Source organism: Phoenix dactylifera, chromosome 2 (genome assembly GCF_051530095.1).
Source record: "Phoenix dactylifera cultivar Ajwa chromosome 2, Ajwa_hap1_PhDact_Kaust_v1.1, whole genome shotgun sequence".
NCBI classification, from domain to species: domain Eukaryota; kingdom Viridiplantae; phylum Streptophyta; class Magnoliopsida; order Arecales; family Arecaceae; genus Phoenix; species Phoenix dactylifera.
This window is the reverse complement of record NC_143191.1, coordinates 34,884,697-34,904,337: the sequence shown is the minus strand read 5'-3', so window position 1 is coordinate 34,904,337 and position 19,641 is coordinate 34,884,697. Positions and strand designations below refer to the sequence as shown.

The 19,641-nt window shown below is 39.1% G+C and overlaps 2 protein-coding genes across 7 annotated transcripts in view; one reads left to right on the top strand and one right to left on the bottom strand.

Moving 5' to 3' along the window:
- Positions 1 to 387: 387 nt before the first annotated feature.
- Positions 388 to 4,664, bottom strand: ENO1 (enolase 1). The gene is made up of 7 exons (XM_008783835.5): positions 3,807 to 4,664; positions 3,297 to 3,604; positions 2,908 to 3,062; positions 2,497 to 2,814; positions 1,395 to 1,541; positions 1,235 to 1,285; positions 388 to 795 (listed from the first exon to the last, which is right to left on the bottom strand). Exons 1-7 carry the CDS (start codon positions 4,235 to 4,237, stop codon positions 730 to 732), a joined length of 1,476 nt encoding a protein of 491 aa, XP_008782057.1. The 5' UTR covers positions 4,238 to 4,664; the 3' UTR covers positions 388 to 729.
- Positions 4,665 to 8,417: 3,753 nt separating this feature from the next.
- Positions 8,418 to 19,641, top strand: part of LOC103701677 (ARM repeat superfamily protein) — a 34,916-nt gene continuing 23,692 nt past the window's right edge. For 3 of the 6 annotated variants that reach the window (XR_015975371.1, XM_088716151.1, XM_088716152.1), the window contains exons 1-12: positions 8,418 to 8,681; positions 9,492 to 9,553; positions 9,911 to 10,003; positions 10,361 to 10,532; positions 10,741 to 10,856; positions 11,036 to 11,125; positions 11,215 to 11,331; positions 11,476 to 11,539; positions 11,624 to 11,766; positions 13,446 to 13,493; positions 13,581 to 13,649; positions 18,328 to 18,403. Coding sequence is in view for 4 of the 6 variants with exons in the window: in XM_088716151.1 (XP_088572277.1) it covers positions 8,558 to 8,681; positions 9,492 to 9,553; positions 9,911 to 10,003; positions 10,361 to 10,532; positions 10,741 to 10,856; positions 11,036 to 11,125; positions 11,215 to 11,331; positions 11,476 to 11,539; positions 11,624 to 11,766; positions 13,446 to 13,493; positions 13,581 to 13,649; positions 18,328 to 18,403 (1,174 nt within the window). In the remaining 2 variants the exon portion in view is untranslated. Of the gene's footprint in view, positions 8,682 to 9,491; positions 9,554 to 9,910; positions 10,004 to 10,156; positions 10,533 to 10,740; positions 10,857 to 11,035; positions 11,126 to 11,214; positions 11,332 to 11,475; positions 11,540 to 11,623; positions 11,767 to 13,445; positions 13,494 to 13,580; positions 13,650 to 18,327; positions 18,404 to 19,641 lie in introns of those variants that run through there. The other 3 variants (XR_015975372.1, XM_008783834.4, XM_088716153.1) reach the window with 2 other exon arrangements.

Below are 19,641 nucleotides of genomic sequence, written 5' to 3'. Positions count from 1 at the left end.
TAGATGATGCATTTAAGAAAAAAATCACGGGTGGCACTTCCCGTGCCAGTCTAAAAACTGTAAAAAGATGTTGTCATTTGTCTTCTTTTACTTTTCTAAGACCATGATGACCATGTGTAGGTCTGCCTTGGTGTACTTGTTCAACACTGTTACCAGGTATCTTCCCTCTGGCAAGTGCATTTTACTTTTTTCTACTTGATAAAACTCTGAAAATGTATTGTCTTTGTTTTATCTGGGAAAGTATGTGACCTTCCCTCGGTCAGATTTTAGAAAAGGGTACATCCACTAGCCTAAAACCTTCATTTCATTGTTTTGTCAGATTGCTAACAACGGACTGGATGAAACAAACTATGTGTAACACATAAGCACCAGTAAGACGAGCTACAGTTGATCAACTTTAATCCAAATTCCCATCTCAAGTAAAGGATTCAAAATTGCCAGCGAAAGTTACAAACAGATGCAGCACACAGTAAACAGAAAGCAATGGAGCCCAATTCCAGCTAGTAACTTCATCGAGCAAGACTGGAACAAAATATGATAACACTCAAGCTATCTCTCGAGAAAAAAGAATTCAGCAATCAGCAAGAAATGACCCCTTCAGAATGCATCCAAGGCAAGCCACAAAATATTTGGGCCTCTCTTGTAGACCTACAGCAGACTTCTTACTTGAGATGAGTTTGGTCCAGTACCTTATTTCCATTCAGAATGCAAACTTCCTTGTATCAGCAGCTATGGAGATCTGAAAGCTGCACCAGCATACCGCACATTTCCGAGCTCCTCCTCAATGCGCAAAAGCTACACAACAAAAATACAATTGTATTTTACAAGATGGAAATAAAAAAGAATGTGGCATTGGTTACAGTTGTGTTACAGTTTACTGACACAAACAAAGAGGCTCCTCCTACTTGCTTCAGAAACTATAAGTCTGTAATCTTTAAAATGGACTTCAGACAGCCTACTCAATTAAAAGATAGCACAGCAGGTTGGTGGGGCAAGGGGATTGTGGAATTCTTACAACATATGAAGTAAAATAACCTCTTAGAATACATCAGTCTGGATACTTATATATGTCTACATCCATGCTGTGCACCCACATATATTTGCAAGACAGTGAATACCTTCCTACCAATCTACTCTAGTATGGCCAGGTGTTCATTTTAAGTGTAGAAATTCATACAAAATAGACAACCTCCTAGGAGAAAATCACATAAAAGAACAGCAATATCTTTATTACCTGATTATACTTTGCCAACCGCTCACTACGGCAGGGAGCTCCAGTTTTGATCTGTAGGTCAGAAGAGGCAAGCAAAGGTCAAACTGTGTAACCATTGAAACAATCAGCTGCAACAATAAGATATTTTTTTAACAAAGATCTGGAGTATCAGAGATCATGCCTGTCCACTTGCCAGCCCAACAGAGAGATCTGCAATAAAATTATCTTCTGTCTCACCACTACGGTGGCTGACCATTACTCCCCAGCCAGCAGCCCTTGAATCACGTGCAGCTTTCATGGATTCGGTAACAGTGCCAATCTGATTAACCTGTATGGTATATCGAATTTAAGTGCTCAACACCAAGTAATTGATCATATTTAAGAACCAAAAGTTGGCTAGTTATCCCCAGGCTGAGATAGTATAATTATTCAATGCATGAGTAACTAGACTTTAAATACAGACATACCATGAACATCTGAGCAGGCATTTACCTAATATTACAAAAAAAGGGCAGCCTAGTGCGTAAGTCTCCCTGCTATTGTGGGATTTGGGGAGAGTCAAGTATGTGCAGCCTTACCCCCGTGAAGAGAGGTCATTTCCATGTTTCGAACATGGCCTCTAAGTACCGTTGCACCAAGGTTCAACCACATTTATCTAATATTATAAAATAACCACTAATCTTTCTGTTTCAAGAGTGTATTCATTTGTTGTTGTTTCCAAAAACAACAAATCTCTCCTTTACCGAATATCTTATCTACTACAAGTACAATAAAGATGAGCAGCAATGCAAGGCGTCATTTGTTAATGGCAAAGAATAAACTGTTCAACTCACTTCATAGGTATAACAAAATCAAACATAAGTATAAGGAGGGACTGCTCAGTTATAGAAAGTCATTCTGTAAATTTGTTCAAATCCAAAAACTATGTGCAACACAATGTTACATTACTTGGTAGCACAAACCTTCTAGAGAGGTCCTGTACCGACCTATATTTCTAGATACAAACATGTGCAAATTTATGATCAATACACTCTTTTTGAAATTATTAAGAGAAAAAAAGAATGGAACGAAGAAAATTGACCCGGGGGGGGGGGGCCGCACAACATATCTATTGTTTCCGAGCAATCAAATTAAACTTAGGTATTACACATATTTCAGCAAAGCCTTGCAATTTTTAACAAATATTAATAAATTCAGGTCAATCCCTGTATAGCTAAAAATATACGCATTTATGTAATCAGAAACTTGATTCGATAGTTATATAATAGATCTAAAATGCTTACTTTTAATAGCAAACCATTGCAAGCCTTCTTCTGAATTGCCTCAGCAATCCTCTTCGGATTGGTAACCAGTAAATCATCCCCCACTAGTTGCATGTCGACTGAAGACTGCAGTGATGCCCAAGAGCTCCAGTCATCTTGGTCAAAGGGATCCTCAATAGATACAATAGGGAAATCTCTGATAAACTCTTTATACAGTTCACCAAGGCTTTGAGCCGTGTGAACATAGGCTCCATCATTTGGCTGCTTCTTAAAATTCAGATCATATCTCCCATCCTTTGTGAAGAACTCTGAAGCTGCTACATCCATTCCTATTTTGATCTGCTCTCAGCAGAAAAAAACTGGTAAGAGGAAAAGTTTGCTATAATATCAACCACCCATCCTAGATGACAAGACATACTATCGTGCTTCTACCTTTCCAGTGTAACCAGCCTTTTCAATAGCATCTATAAGCAGGACCAGACCCTCCCTGTTGTCTTGAACATTGGGTGCAAAGCCACCTTCATCTCCGACATTGCAAGCATCTTGCCCATATTTTGCCTTAATAATGCCCTTCAGAGTATGATAAACTGTCACAAGTATACAAATATATTTACTACTTCGGCTGCTTTTCAGCAGCAACCGCTGAAATTCAATGAAAGAACTAACCAAGCGACAATGAGCAGAGTTGCAAAATAACAAAATATTCGACTAAATTAGTGGGATGATGTGAAAAGCAAATAATAAACACTTGTTGTTTCTTGACACGGATGTTATTGAGTCGATGAAGAATTAAAGTATAACATGGAAGTAAACTTGATTACCTTCACTGCCCATACGGAGAGCCTCGGCAAATGAAGTTGCACCTACTGGCAGAATCATAAACTCTTGCATTGCCAAATTGTTACCCGCATGACTACCACCATTTATCACATTGAAAGCCGGGACAGGCATAACAAGTTCCTTCGTTCCAGCCAGTTCCTGAATGTGCCTATACAAAGGAACTCCCTTGGCCCCTGCGCCAGCCCGGCACACACTCAGAGAAACCCCAAGAATGGCGTTAACACCCAGTTTCGATTTATTTAGAGTTCCATCAATCTCAAGCATGATCCCATCAACATCAGCTTGGTTCCTATAAGGATGCGCAAGAAAAAAAAACTTTAGAAAAGAAATGAAAACAAAAGAAGAAGAGGGGGAAAAAACTCAAGCTGAGAACAATTTTCAAGTTTGTAATCAAGCAAGAATCTTTGGAGCTATTTTATTTTCATGTTCCATCTTCCCTTCTTGGTAACGTAATAATAATAATTCAAGATAGATTATGAATCTAGACTCGCCTGACATCGACGCCGATGAGCCTCGGGGCCAGGACTTCGTTGATGTTCTTCACGGCATTGAGGACTCCTTTGCCGCCATAGACGTTCTTGTCGCCATCCCTGAGCTCGAGCGCCTCGTAGATCCCAGTAGAAGCCCCGCTGGGAACCGCCGAGCGGTAGAGAGCGTCGGTGACGAGATCGACCTCGACCGTGGGGTTCCCCCTACTGTCTATGATCTGCCTCGCCTTCACCGATTTGATGGCGCACTCGTTCACGGCCTTGGCGGCCGGCGAGGGGGCAGCGGCGATGGAGTTTCTGATCTCGAGAGGGCGAGATCTGGAGCGAGAGAGAGACGGGAGGGAGGAGCGAGAGGAGGATAGGAAGGGGGAGGGGGATTGGGGTTTGGAAGAGAGGAAGGGGTTTTGGAGGAGATTGGATGGGGTGAGAGCCATCGGCGAGGGCGGAACGGAGGGAATGAAGAATAGGATTTATGGGATACAAAGAGAGAGAGAGAGAGAGAGAGAGAGAGCTGGGATCGTTTTGTTTTGTAGGAAGAGAGGGAGAAGTAAACCGGGGAGGCGGCGGCTTCGATAGGTCCGTCAACGGGCGATCATAGCAGAGGGGCTGGCGTTTGCTTTGGGCGAAGTACGTTGTATTGTGGTAGTTAGGTGGAAGGATGCTGACGGTACCAGAAAGGAATGGGTAGGTGAAGAAACGAGGGGAGTTTTTGAGGCCCGGTACATCACCTTGGAGGACTCGGTGAAGAAGATGGTTTGAATTTCACAGGAGCCGGAGGTGTTCGGCTATCCATTTTTAGAGGACGCACGGCAACTACCATGGAAGTGTGATATTTTTCCTATCATGCAGCCGAATAAAGTTGTTGATTTCTTTGCTGTTCATTACTTTGAAAAAAAAATTAGAACACATTTTGTATTTATTTCTTCATTTCTACGAAGTATAGACAGTGCTCATATGTAACTAGTGTGAGCTGTCTGTGTACCAAAAAAAAAAAAGAAAAAAAATTGTAACGAGAAGAATGTGGGTCGGGACTCAACCAGGATTGCTCGTCCCCGGCTGTGCTTGACGAGAAGGGCCGTCATCACGTCACGTTGCTCCGAAATTTAAGTCCGTCAGTAGATCCAATGTATTAAGCGAGTATATTGGTTGAACCTGGACCTCCAGCTCATACATCTGCGGTTTAGTTCCTATTTCCATGAGAACGTTCAGCTATGGATTCAAGTGCACGATTTCTCATGGTTTGCGCCACAACAAGCGTAGCTATGATAAGAGACGGGTCCAACCAATCAATAGAACAACCCATCAGACCGTGCAAGACCTCAAACTGAACAAAGTTTGTTTGTATCTGTTTATGTTCACCATGTTTATGTTGCACGCTTTTGTTATTTGTCCCGAGAAGAAAAAAAACTACTAATGTTAATACCAAAGTCTACGAGCGCGAGTCTAGCACTCGTGAAGTCCACAAAGTCCAGCTGCTGCTGCCTACTGATTGTGCTGAAAAAGGAGGAAGGCTTCCATCGAACAAAGTTATTTTGCAGGGAACTTACTTTCTTCGGAGCCTTCTGCACATATGATATTAAGGGGAATCAGCTTTGGGTCATCAAATTACAGCTACAATGCCTGGAGCTGGAAGCATGTAGTGGGCAACTCAACCACTCAATAGACCAATTGAACTTGCCTGCGACTGGATCGAGTCGAACTGACCTATTAGTCAATAGTTCAGATTGGGTCAAATCTCTCTTTTAACGTCTGGCCTAGGTTTAAGTTGTTGAATCAGGATTTCTACACTAAAGATTATCAGATATATTTGGAATTTTAGGTTAATTTCCGTCTGTAATTGCTAGTAAGTGGTAATCTCGCTCTTGGCTCCTGACTATGTTAGACTCATCGGTCTAATCCTTGATATATATCACGTTTCAAGTCGGATTGAGCGCCCAAAACACTGGCTGTTATAGCCCCATGGATGATGCAGAATGCTGGGTGGACAATTTCAAAGATCTAGCCCCAAGTGGTCGCAACAATATCATGATCCTTGCATTTCCAGCTTTCAATTGATTTGTCTGAGTATTTTTTTTTTCATGAGTAGCAAGTGAGGATTACAAACTTTTGAACAAATCGGTGTGACACTTAATTGACTACAATAAATATAAAATAAAAATTCGAAAAATAAAATAGAATGAAAACATACATTTTTTGGATAAAGTTCAACATCTTCTTCTTCATAAGGCAACTTCGCGTCCATAGCTCTATTAATGGGCGCTTGCTCATCCAAGGGCAAGTCAGATCCAACCCTTGTAACTAGTTCAACCAGCGAGAAAAAAAGCTGGTACGTTCACATGTCCCAGTCGCTTACACTCCTCGCAAGCCTTAAAAGCCATTGCCCTCACGATACCATGAAAAGTGTGAGGATCTGTGCGGACATATATTTAGTCCCATATCGATTATTCACTGGATAGATCTTCAGTACTTATACAGGATCAAGGAACCCAAATAATACCTTTCGGCTAGCTATTTTAGATTAGATTCTGAGTTGTTACAAATGGCATCCAAGCGGACACTGCAGCACGGAACCATTGAGACTGACCACAGATCTATCGTGGCGCATGTGCTTATATTTATATAAATTTAAACTCTTAGTCCGACGAGGACGTCAATGCTTAAACGAAGAGAGTATGTTAAGACCCCATTTTAGATGAGGTCTTGGTTTGTTACAAAAAGCATGAGGCCCAGATTCAACAACCATTTTGAATGATGCAGTTGTGTAAACATAAAAAGGAAAAAACAAATATAGTAAAGATATAAAATATTTCAATTTCATGATTTAAGATTTTTTTTTTTGATAATTTTATTGCATACCAAATATTCTACATTACAAAGTTATGCTTAATAAGTACTAAAAATATGAAATATCAAGAAATCTCAATACAACTGGACCAACAGCAAGATATTGTTCAGAGTATATTCAAAAATTTCAAATAAGTCTAATTTGAAAATCCAATCATAAATAAAGTAGAATCAGACTTCTTGCAATCAATTTCCAGAACCAAGAATAACAAAACTGTTGTTTGGTAGCAGGACTATAATAGTGAGTGACATTGGTTGAAAATCTGTGGCATTGTAGATATATAATGCCTAAACTAAAATGCAAAACCAAAAATTTGACCAAATCAATCACAGAACAAAAAAAGTCTCAACCAAGTATCTGGTTTTTATAGGATGTACTTATTGGTTTACATAGGAAACTGGCCTAACTATTGAATCATTCTTTTCATAAAAATAAAAACTCTAAAATTCTAAATCCAAAATATAGAACAATAAAATTGTTCTACAATTTAGAAATATTTAACATTTCTATAAAATATTTCAGAATATGAAATTCACGCCATACCCATCACTAGAACTTAAAATGAGATAAAAATGTCTCATCATCGAGATTCAATTGAAATCAATGAATCATACGGAACAAAAATGTAAAAAGTGAAATAGGAATTTTGTCACTAATATATAGGATGGAGATTTTTCTTCTTTTTTTTTTGAGATTAAAAGGATCGATATGGATTTTTTTTTTAACCCTGTATCCATCGCTCGAGCTCCAACTTCAGCCGAATCCACCACCTTGCCCAAGTGCGCAATTTGATACATGAGCTCACAAGGACCAGCAGACAACCGTAGAGCTAATCTCAGACCCTATACCTAATGATTCTGGGAAAAGCTTGAAGTCAAGCTTGGAACTTGGAAGTGTTGTGAAGCAAGTTTCATACATGAGGTCAATTTTGATGGATTGGTGCTGGATGGTGGCACTAAGGATGGAGCGGGTTTCGTCATTAAGGGTCCAAACTCCAAAATTGTGGTAGCAGGAGGCTGTCAGTTATTTGATTACATGGTTCCTGGTGCGGAGCTGAGAGCTGCCTGGGCGGGTTTTCGACATGCTCAATGTGTGCTCTCAGCTAGTTCAGTCATCTTGCAGGGTGACTCGGCTACGGTCATCAGCTGGATCCAGAGAGGTTTGAGAGTTGTTGATGCTGACCATCCCTTGATTCACGATATCTGAATAATGATGAGGGATGGAGGGGTTGTCCAGGCAAAGCATGTGTTTAGAGAAGCCAATGGGGCTGCGGATTGGGTGGCCACGTATGTGGCTAATCATGCCAGTAACATCATGTGGACGGGGGATGGAGAGCTGCCTTGGAAGCTCTGTGATATTTTGTTTTTCTATTTTATTGGGCGTATCTGTACTCGTATTGTATGAATCATTCGATTTAGCTAAAAAAAAAAGAAGAAGAAAAGAAGAAGAAAGTAAGAGAAGCGTCGAGCCAGGCTGGTCAGGCGCAGACCTAACTTTGGTTTGGGTAAAAAAAAAAAAAAAGCTTAAAACTGGCCCAGTCCGGTACAGGTGGAAGTTATTTCGAACCGGGCCTCTCAATTCAGGGTACCAACATTCAGGCCGACTCTAAGGCCTCAACATGTGCCCAAGTTCGGTTTGTTTCAAACAGTATTCTAACGGCTTGGGCCGGCTCGGCCCATCGACATCCCTATCACCGACTTGGCTCGCGACGTTCTCCCGGGTGCGTTCGGTGAACTAAACCCCGTGGCCACCCCACGCGGTATAAAAACCCTAAAACCCCTCCGCGACTTCGCTCCGCAATTCTCCGGGCGAAAACCTCCACTCCTCCCCTCATCCCGACCACGACGAGATCCGGAGATCTCGAAACCGGGATCTCCGTGTTCTTGGGCCCTCTCGTTAGGATTTCTGGATGGAAGCCATCGTGGATCAGGACCAGAAATGGCTTATCGACTGCTTGACGGCGACGCTGGACACCAACCGCGAGGTCCGATCCTTCGCCGAGGCCTCGTTGCAACAAGCTTCATTACAAGCAGGTAGGCTTCACTCTCGATCTTTTCCTTCTTGTTTCGCTCGTATGTCTTCTTAGCTTCTATACTTCAAGCTTCCTTCAATCAAGAAACCTTGAATTTCTTGATTCTCTGATCAAGAAAAGTTCAAATTCCTAATATTTCCCGGAAGGCACGATTCTTGATTATTTTTCAAGAACCTCTTCGTGATTATGTCCAAGAATCCTTTTCTTCTTGTTTTGCTCATATGTCCGTCAAGATTCCTCCAACATCAAATACTTTCCTGATTATCTGATCAAGAAAACTTCGAAATTCCAATGCTATAATTACTCGCCCCCCACTTAGATTGTTTTTTCCTGATTATATTGCTGGTAATTTACAAGAACCCTCCTGGTATTTCTTTTTCTCTGGCAATTTCGTCTTTTTTTTTGGCAAAAAATGTGCCGTGCTCACGGCCAGGTTGTGAGGTTCTAATGTCATCTTGGTTCTTGTTTTCCCGGAACACAAGATTATTGATACCTTAGTCAATGGCTGGTTGTTTTTTTTTTTCGACTTGTTTTCTTGATTGGCTTGGACCATCCAAGTCTGCGGTTTTCTTTGTGCTGTTGGATGGCAAGCGTTGATTAGCTGGTATTCTTTTGTTAATTCTCGGTTCCTGTTTTCCAAACTTTTGAACCACGTGTATTCGTGTCTGTTCTTCCTTATATTTGCTCCATGACAAGTGTTGCTTTGTCCCTTTGTTGGCTACATTGTTTTCAAATTTTCTTTGTCTCCTTATGTGCTCGAAAGTCCCAAACTCATACAATGTGCTATATTATATTTTTGGTTTCCTTGAAGGATTTGGAGCTGCGCTTGCCAAGATCACTGTGAACAAGAAAATTCCATTTGGATTACGTCAGATATCCTGGTCTTTGAAGTACATAGAGATTATATATGCATACTGATACATGCATGCACATACATCTCATCCTCTTATTCCGTTAAGAATTCTGCAGAGCTTGGACTAACACATTGTTTTTGATGTGCTGTGCTAAGAAAGCCAGGTTTGCAGTATTCATGTGTAGTGCTACAGACCGGGCATACCGAACTGTACCCATACTGAAATGATACTTGGTACAGGGGGCATACCAAGTGTCGATACGCTGAACCGCCCCCAGTACTAGGCATATTGATACTGTACAAACATGTTAGCAGTGAACATACCTTGCAAACCTTGTAAGAAAGAATTGTTCATTGTGAGACTTAACATTCGCTACCTGGCAGCTGTCTTGCTAAAGCAGTTCATAAAACAGCATTGGCAGGAAGATGAAGAGACTTTCATACATCCTGTTGTTTCGGCTGCAGAAAAGGTCTGTTTTCAGTTCCTTCTGTTTTTATGATATATATTATACCAATTCAAGGGGCTGAGCATTTGGAAATGTGCTTTAATGTTAAAATATCTTTGAAAAAGTTTGACCCCATGATGATCATATGATGATCAATGCCATTTTGTTTTTTTGTAGAACTTCTTGACACTATGGATTTGGCATTGCTACTTTATGTAGTTCTCTGCATGTGGTCACTGCTTTGCTGAAGCTTTTACTACTGCTTTCAGTTTCATGAGAAACAAATGCTTCGGGCTATATATCAGCTCATTTGCAAATATTATTGGCATTAATTTCCATATATCATCAGATGATCTCTTTCTAAATTATAAAAAATATCAGGGAGTTATACGTCAACTTCTGCTTCCCTCATTGGATGACTCTCATGGGAAAATTCGCACTGCTGTTGGCATGGCAGTGGTATCGATTGCACAATGTGATTGGCCAGAGGATTGGCCTGAATTATTGCCTTTTCTCCTGAAGTTGATAAGTGACCAGAGCAACATCAGTGGAGGTAAATTCTCAAAATTTCATCAGGTCCATAGTTGGAATAGCTGTAAACAATAGTAAATCATCGTGAAATGCACAGTATAATGTATGTTGGTCTTCTTGAGTTGAATCTTATGGATCTTTAATAAAGAAACATCTATCTATTATATTTTTTGTTTTTTTAAAATTTTGATTATGGCTATTTTACTGTTTTTTATCATTCTTCTTTGCAGTTCGTGGAGCTTTAAGATGTTTAGCTCTTCTCTCTGGTGATTTGGATGATAGTTTGGTTCCGAGATTAGTCCCCACTCTTTTCCCATACTTGAATACAATTTTATCATCCCCTCATGTGAGTTTCTGTGGCATTTTTTTAAAAAAATAACCATGCTAATCATCTGAGTGAACTGGCTTCATACACTTCTTTTTCTTGTTTGTTATTTGTGATGAAGCATGAAATTGGCTGCCAACATATTAAAATTGCATTATTATTTGCTTTACTTCATTGCATGATTTTCTATTTTTTATTAGCAGCTGTATGAAAAATCTCTGCGTGCAAAAGCTCTTTCAATAATCCACTCCTGCATTTCTGTCCTGGGGTCAATGAGTGGTGTATACAAGGTAGTCTGCTTTTCCTTTCTTTCTTGTTTGTGTATTATGAATGTTTTTGCATGTGTTCCTATAAAGTGACTCAAATTTTGCTGGTGCAGTCAGAAACTATTGCATTGATTATGCCAATGCTTAGTTCATTGATGGAGCAGTTCTCCATCATTCTACAACCTCCAGTGCGGTCTGAAGATCCTGATGACTGGAGCATTAGAATGGAGGTAGCTGCATCTTTTGATCTATTGAGACTCAAATCATTGCTCAAATGAAAATTGGCTGCTATGTGGTGATCAGGCTCTGTTTAATCATTCCTCAAAACAGGGAGAAAGAAAACTGTCTGATATGTATTCTTCCTGTATCATCAGGTGCTCAAATGTTTACTCCAGTTTGTTCAGAACTTTCCAAGCCTCACTGAAGCACAATTTTCTGGCAAGTATATCTTTTTTTCCTTTTTTTTATTCTGTAGGTTCCATGTTTTCTTATCTGGAAAATTGACATCTGGTTTTGGTCCAGTCATTGTTGCACCTTTGTGGCAGACATTTGTTTCTTCTCTAGAAGTATATCAGTTATCTTCAATCCAAGGTAGTGAGGATTCCCATTCTGGGAGATATGACTCTGATGGTGTTGAACAAAGTCTTGAATCATTTGTCCTTCAGGTATTAGTATCCTTTGGGGAACAAGTTCTTATTTTATCATCCAGATAACTCTTATTAAGACAAGTACCTGTTTGAGTTTTGAAGCAAAACTTACAGAAATGATGAGTCAAATAGTTATGTAGGACGTTAACTAAACAATCAATTTTTGTGATGATTCCTTTGCATGTTCATCTTTTTGCCTTTGTTAATTGAGAAAAATAGCCTGCTCTTCTCTTAATAAGAGCAATGAGTCGATCTAACTTTGAGTTTTTCCCTGAACCTCAATTTGACAGTTTCAGGTGATTTCTTTTGATGCTCAAAACTAACACTCAAAACTAATTGTTGCAATTTTGTTTCGTGATCTAGTCCTAGTATATCAAGGTCTTTATTTGCCATTGATACAATTAATGGGTTTATTTTGATGCTCTTCTCCATCATGTTCCTGGATTGTAAAATATTTTTCTGTGCAACAAAAGTGAGTTATATCACTTCTTTTGCTAACAAATTTTGGGCAAAATCAGTATCCAGGCATTGTCAATATAGGCAAAAGTTGTTACCTTAGGAATGCTGCTTGACAAATTCTTCTGCTCCATCTTTCTTTGAAATGTGATCATCATAATATCTTTGAGTCCCGAAATCGATTGTTCTCCAAACTCCTACTTCAGTCCATGCTTTTAGCTTCTGGGTTCAATGATTGTGGGTCATAGTGTGAAAATAATAGCATTATGGTATCTTTTGTAAGTATTCCTGTGAACTCGCAATTTCCTACCAAACAGACTTTCAAATTTATTCATGTTAAAACAGGATAAAGTCGCATAAAAAAAGAATATAGAGCAATAAAACAACTTTATTCAGGTTTTCCTTGTTTACAAAATATAAACATGGCCAATGGTTTTCTTGCACAATATAAAATATAACCTGTTCATGATTTAAGCTGCTGGGACTCAAGCTTTTGCCAGCTAAAGTATCGACAAATGACTTTATTGCAGTTTTGTTAAGCATATTACTTTTTTTAATTTGTTTTTTTAATTAAATCAAAAAATAGTGAACCACTGAATATTGCTCACTGTAGATAGAAAGTGATACTAATCTTATTCCTACATTATACATAGGGTGCATGGTTTTGATTCTTTTGAAATCCATTGCCACGAGTTTTGATAAGATTTTTTATTGACATGTAATAGATAAATAATATTGCGACTGTTGAGATGTTTAACTTATTTGTTTAAACGTTGTTCTTATTTTATATTTGGTTAAGTTACTTTGCATTATTGAATCTGTTAGCAGCTTGTCTTTTTATCAATTAAAGTTTTAAATTTCTGAAATGAATTTAAGTTAATAGCACTAAGAGAAACAAAGTTCAGCATATGCTTCGAGTTTCTCAGTGATTATAATATGCGCGCGCGCGCACACGTTTCTATTTCATTTATATTCATTCTTGTATATTTAGTCTTATCCTATTTATTTGATATTCAGTCTTCAAAAAAAAGTTAGAATCTAGGCCAAATCAATGAGTTTCCTTTGTTTTGTTTGTGTATGTGAACTCATGACAATTTCATTATTTGTTTTTAAGGTTTATTGAAGATATTAATGTATATACTTGTTGCAACATGAAGTATTCTCTGTTACTTCTATTTTAAATTTTAAAAATTCCTTAAGAACTTTATGATTCATCACTGACATGTTGTCGTTAATCCTAGTTATTCGAATTTTTGTTAACCATGGTGGGAACCTCTAGATTGGCAAAGGTACATTGCTCGAATGCTTTGTATAGTCGGGTTTGTTCTTTGCATGTCCATATAATGAAATAATGTTTTGGGGATTGCTTGTTGTAGGTCATCAGGATGAACATCAAAGAGCTGGTGTATTACACTATAGCTTTTCTGCAGATGACTGAAGAACAAGTATGGTGGTTTTCTTTTTGCTTAATTTGCTTGATTGTGTCATGTTGTATAAGATGCATCTTTAAATGATTGAGTCAAAAAATATTGGGTTGCACATGATCAAGATTTTCTAGATTTATTAAACTAGGTTTTGTGGATTTGTCGGACTTGTTAACATGTGTCCAGTCATTCAATCTTTGACAGGCAACCTCAAAAATATCTTAATTATTAATCAGCAGACTTTAGTTTTTTCTCCTTAGATAATGAAGGTTGGATACATTCATACATGCATACACACACACACACATGAACCCATGCTTCAATAGAGTTGCTGGAAGGCTGTTTGCTTGTTTTATTCATGTAAAACAAGTGTGGATAGAATAGCCATAAATGCTTAGTTATGATGGCATAGGTAGATTCAAATCTAAATGGAGGCAAAGCTCTGTCTAATCCTTAGTTTTAGGATCTTGTTGGTCGCCCATCTGGCACGTTTTAGGAATTGGTTGCTAGTGCATAAAAGCCATGTATAAGACTAGCATGTAATGGCTTGTGGCAGGGTCTATTTGGGGGAACAAGAGGTTGGTTTAGAGCATGGTGGCAACTTCCATCCAATGTCTGTATAGGTCAGTGTGGTTAGTTGTTAAGACGTCCTAGAGTCAACTTTTATGAGTTGAGGCATATGAAAGCAAGCAAAAGCTATAAAAGTCAAAGGTTGTTTGAGAATAGAAAAATAATTGATGTTCATCGAGGAATAGTGCATACTAGACGAGGATCACCGAATCGGTACTGGGTGCCATACTGGTCGGCGTTCGGTACGGTTCGGTACCGATTCGGACTAAACCGGTTCAGCACGCTGGTTCATGCACCAACATGCCCTAATTTTTTTTGAAAAGTTTTCTCTTTTTTCGATTTTTTTCTATAAATTTAAGTCTAATTTGATTTTTTTTTTTTTTTTTATGTTTCTATGATTCCGGTTTAAACTAGATGGCGCATTTTATTGCTTTGAAATGATACAAATCATAAAATGAACAACATAAAATATCTCCAAATCAAGATATAATCAATTACATACTTTTAAAGTCCAACAAACATACATAATGATATCTAAAATCAGGTCGAGTGGCGATGCCTCTCGTAGATATCCGGATCATCAGCATAATCAGGAAACACATCAACCCTCCCCTCTGACCAAGCGACATTGTAGTTTTGTATGTTCATCCCATGAGGAACGCACGCCGGATTATAAGCACTCTCGGATCTTTCGCTGGAGTTCTGGCTCTGAGAGGTGTCCTTTTGCTGATAGTACGACTGTGGAGGGGCCCATCTGAATATTTCGGCAGCAAAATTCGACCCATGAGATATTCCGGGCTACATAGGATAGTAGCCACCGGAAAATACCTCAGACACACCATATCCTTATCCGTATTCGTAAGGGTCATAGGCTGCTTGTGGCTGCAGATAATGATATAGTATAAGACTTGAAACATGATACATCTATGGATTCTACTCCACATGCAAGGTCATCTACAGCTACATCGTGTCCTCCTAAATGACCTCGAGGAGCCCGTCTTCTATATGCAATCGTAACCTCGCGGGCTCTGCCAGATCGTCCACCGTGGTTTCGATCTTATATAGCTTGTGTAAATTGGAACTCACTGGTGCATCGAAGGCCATCTTGTGATTGTCTCATAAACAGTGGTCTTCTTCCCTCCACTCCTTCCATGGCCAACATATTCACGACCATCAGAACTGGCATCGCTGCTGCTCCAGGACTCCTCGACACTCTTCATTGGGGCTGCAGGTATTTTTTTTTGGTGTGCTGGGCAGCTGCCTTCTTACCCTTCGTGCTTATCTCTGCCTGGCTATGTCATCCTCTTGACCGAGTCGATCGAAAAGCGTAGTGGCCTCGTCTAACCATTTCTCGATCATATCTTTGAGAGGATGTCTCGAACAAGGAGTCATGTGGTGACTGGCTTTCCTATGGCTATTCAACTGTAGGAATGCATGGAATATTGTGCTCAGCCCATTGTCCTGTATCGATCCTTGTCTTGCTGGCTGCGAAGCTAGCCGGTCGTAGAGGCAATCTTGGCTCATCAAGCTCCGGCTCCTGCTGTTGGTCCATAAGCCATCCAATCATAGGATCATCGTCATCATCAATGAAAGAACTATAGATCGGATCTGTATACTTAAGCTCCATTTTCTCCTGAATGCACTTTAGCCTCAACCTCAGATTGCAGTGAACATATATATACAAGGTCGTTGAGGCACTTCTGTGTTAAACAGTTTCTCTGCTTAATGTGGATGAGGGGGAAGGTGGACCAGTTATGCTCACAGCCACTTGAGGAGACCATGTGAAAGAGGATCCGAATAGCTAGTCGCTTAAGATTTTTCGCGGACAGCCCAAAATAAATCCACCATTCAGCTGCAAAAATAGAAGAAAAATAGATATAAGATATTACCACATAGTAACCATCTAATGCCAGTTGAATGTCCTTCTGATGTGTAACATACCTGGATTCATAGTTGTCTGACTCATGACAGTTGCTTGCTGTCCAAAGTTGTTGCTGCCCTCTAAATAATTTGGTCTGTGAAAAAGAACTGTGTTGTACTGTGTTAATAATAGAAGATACCGGTTAACTTACATATGCCACTTAAGTTAACTTACCTCTTCTAGACATAGGGTCATGACTCATAACTTCTAAATCAAACTCCATCTTGTAAATGACATTACGCAGAGCTGCCAGAAGTTCGTCATTTATACCAATTCCAGCTACACTGTACTGGAACGGGGGGTTCAGATAGTATGCTGCACATAGAGAAGATCATCTTATTAAAATTATACCAGTACAGGAGCAGTCTAATTTTCAATGTTCTTGCTTATCTACTACATGCAAGTTTCTATCCATTTGGTAGTTCCACTGCCACTCAATGATGTTGATGTACTCCTGAACATGAGCTAGATCTGCCTTCATGATCTGAGCCTTTGCCTTCTTCATCATGTGATACAGGAAGGCCATCTGAGGGCACCTTTCGCTATCTACGACCCGAAGCACTTCATATAATGGTCTGATAGCCTTTACTATCACAGTGGTCCGCTGGCAGAATGTCTTCCTCGTTACCAAGTCTTCAATCCTGCTCCCTTCAGTGTCGTGCTAGACATATCTACTTTTCTGCCATTCGGGTCTGACAAACATATGATAGGGCTGCTTTCTTCTTAAGAAGGCTATCAAATGCAACGTAGTTGGTAGCAAACCGTGTGACTTCTAATCTCAAATCTCTTCCTCTGCAAACCTCCTCATCAGTGAAAAGATCCAAGCATGGTTCTAAATATACTTGGTGATAATTTGGGCTGTCTCCATTGTATGCTACACCCTACGGATCTTCGCAATGTCCATCAATATGAGGTCAATACAATGTGCCGCACATGGGGTACAAAAAATATGTGGCCGCCGCTCCATCAAGATCCCTTGGCGGCCTTATATTGTGATCCATTATTAATGAGGACCTGTACGGCTTTCTTTTCTCCTACCTGATCAATCACTCCCTCCATATGTTTGAGGATGTACGTGGAGTTGTGCACCTGATCAGAAGTATCAGCCGACTTGTGGAAGAAAGTCTTCGTATCACAGTATGTCAGAAAGTTGATGCTCCGTCTGGTAGGACCGGTCCAACCATCACACATCACAGTCAGTCCATATGTGGGCCACTTGCTCTTGTAGGAGGCAATCCATTTCTCTAGCTCCTCCTTATTGCTGTCAAGAAGCTCACCGTAGATGTCTTTTGGGCTCGAAGAATCTACACTGGGATTGGCAGCCTGTATGGCGGAAATTACAGACATGTAGTACGTATTGTTTGTCATATTCGCTGGGATGTGGCTAAAGTGGAACCAGAATCCAATAGCTCGCTACATATCCTTCTTCTTATCCTTCTTCCGCATTAAGTCAACTCTCTGCTACTTCGAATCTCTGCTGAAGAAGGCATGCAGATCTAAATCATGGATTGCTACTTCTGGTGAAATCTCTCTGAATGACTTTTTTTGGCTACCAGAGTAGATGGTGGTAGAGTTGATTGACTTGTTTGAAGGTTTATGGGTACTTACAGACCTACTATAGATGTGCTAGGAAGGAAAATATAATGAATTGATATCTGATTGGGCTATTAGTTTACAAGCTTTGTTATATCAACACTGATAAGTTGTTTGTTTTGGTTTTGGAGATACTTGGTGCTATTGATTTGGAAGAAATGAAAGAAGGCCAATGAAAAGAGTTTATAAATAATTAAAACTTCGATTAATATCAATTTCCTTTTGTAACATATGCACTTGCTATTTAACACTGTATGTATTACATGGAATTATGGTATGAGCAGTATTGGTTCAACTTCATACTGATACTTTGTTGATACATACATGTGAAACTTTTAGTGCACAAATGCCTGATTTGTTCCGGCAAAAAATTATTATTTGTTTCATCACAATTGTAGGTGGTGGATGATAAATCTAAACCAATGACTATAGTACTTGCACCTTCAGCAAGCTCTCACCCATAGTTAAGATTTTAAAACTGAAGTTGCTATCACTAATTATCTCAAGTTAATTGAAACATCGAATCGGGCTAGTTAGTTTCATTATGTTGTTCTCTTGTTCTTCATTTCTAAGCATTCTCAGTGTAATAACCAACTTTTTCTTTTCTTTTTGTAGATACATACATGGTCGTTAGATGCTAACCAGTATGTTGCCGATGAGGATGATGCTACTTACAGTTGTCGTGTGTCAGGTACTAATTCTTTATCTCATGAGATTCTTAATAGGTTGCATGAAATATATTTGTCTTTCATTTGAACTTTATGAGGTCATGGCTTAAAATGAGATGACTTGTCATTCATTAGATGGTTGTATTCTTTGAGAATTTCAGAGAGCATAGTATTTATTTGTCCCCTTTATTTGAGTACATGCATACAAATCCATCTAGTCATGCAGTATATGTTAATATAATGTTGCCACATTGAATTGTTACTTTCTTTTATTCATGTCTAAATTTATCAATCTTGTTTTGTTTTATCTATGTATTCATGTGTATAGAACAGCTTTTCAGCTGATTGTTTGCTTGCTTAAAAGAATTTTATCAATCTTGATGAGTTTGCTTGTGGCCTTTCTTTCTATCTGAAATGTGAGGAGCATAAAAGGGCATCTCACCTTATTTGGTTTTTCCATATTCTCGACATGGGCCCTCTGTTTGATAGAGATAGTGGGATGCTTGTGGTAATTGCGAGTAACCTAAATAGGTCATGAACTTGCTATGTTATCATATGATGATTTTCTTTGATATACTACTGTTAATTAAATCAAATCAGAAGTTCTACTTTCTGTCTTACTAATTTGGTGAATAAACTTTGGAGTGTCTCATGCGAACATTTATCATTGTTTTAGATGTAATGGTTAATATATTGATGCTCATACGAGCTCAAAAGATTTTTGTGCCCTAGGTAAGCTGATTCTTGAATGTACTAGTGTTTCATACCTATCAGCTCTTGTATACGGCACCTTCTTTCCCTAGAATATGTAACAATTTGTGCATGGTAACCATGTTCATTGTCTTCCCTGGGCTTATGCTTGGTTGTACCTTGCCGTATGTTTTTTCTTTTTTACTTGATAGGGCAAAATAGAAACTGGCAGTAAAATCTTTCTCATTAAAATGAACTAGATGTTCTCGACTGTCTCCTGCATCTGTTATCATTCTTTTCTTTCAATTTTTTTTTGATATCTTTTAACTATCATTTCTTGAAGGCTCAATGGATTCTATTCTTTCATTGTTATCAGAGTTTGTCTTCATGTTTTTGACTAGCATGTTAATCTCATATTCTTATGGCTGTCTTTTATTAGTTCGATCAAAATTTGATGCATGCTATAAAGGACTTTTTATTTAGTCTCATATTGTCAAGTTGTATCATTGACACCAAATGGAGTCTTAGAACTGCATTATCTTGTGTCCCCATAGAAGTAGCTCTTGCCCCT

What these genes read in the sequence shown, in the direction of transcription:
- ENO1 (XM_008783835.5), bottom strand. Translation starts at nt 4,237, where the DNA reads ATGGCTCTCACCCCATCCAATCTCCTCCAAAACCCCTTCCTCTCTTCC. An exon ending in TCTCCGTATGGGCAGTGAAG is followed by an intron (nt 3,063 to 3,296) that starts GTAATCAAGTTT and finishes TACTTGTGACAG; the next exon opens with TTTATCATACTCTGAAGGGC. An exon ending in AGGCTGGTTACACTGGAAAG is followed by an intron (nt 2,815 to 2,907) that starts GTAGAAGCACGA and finishes TGCTGAGAGCAG; the next exon opens with ATCAAAATAGGAATGGATGT.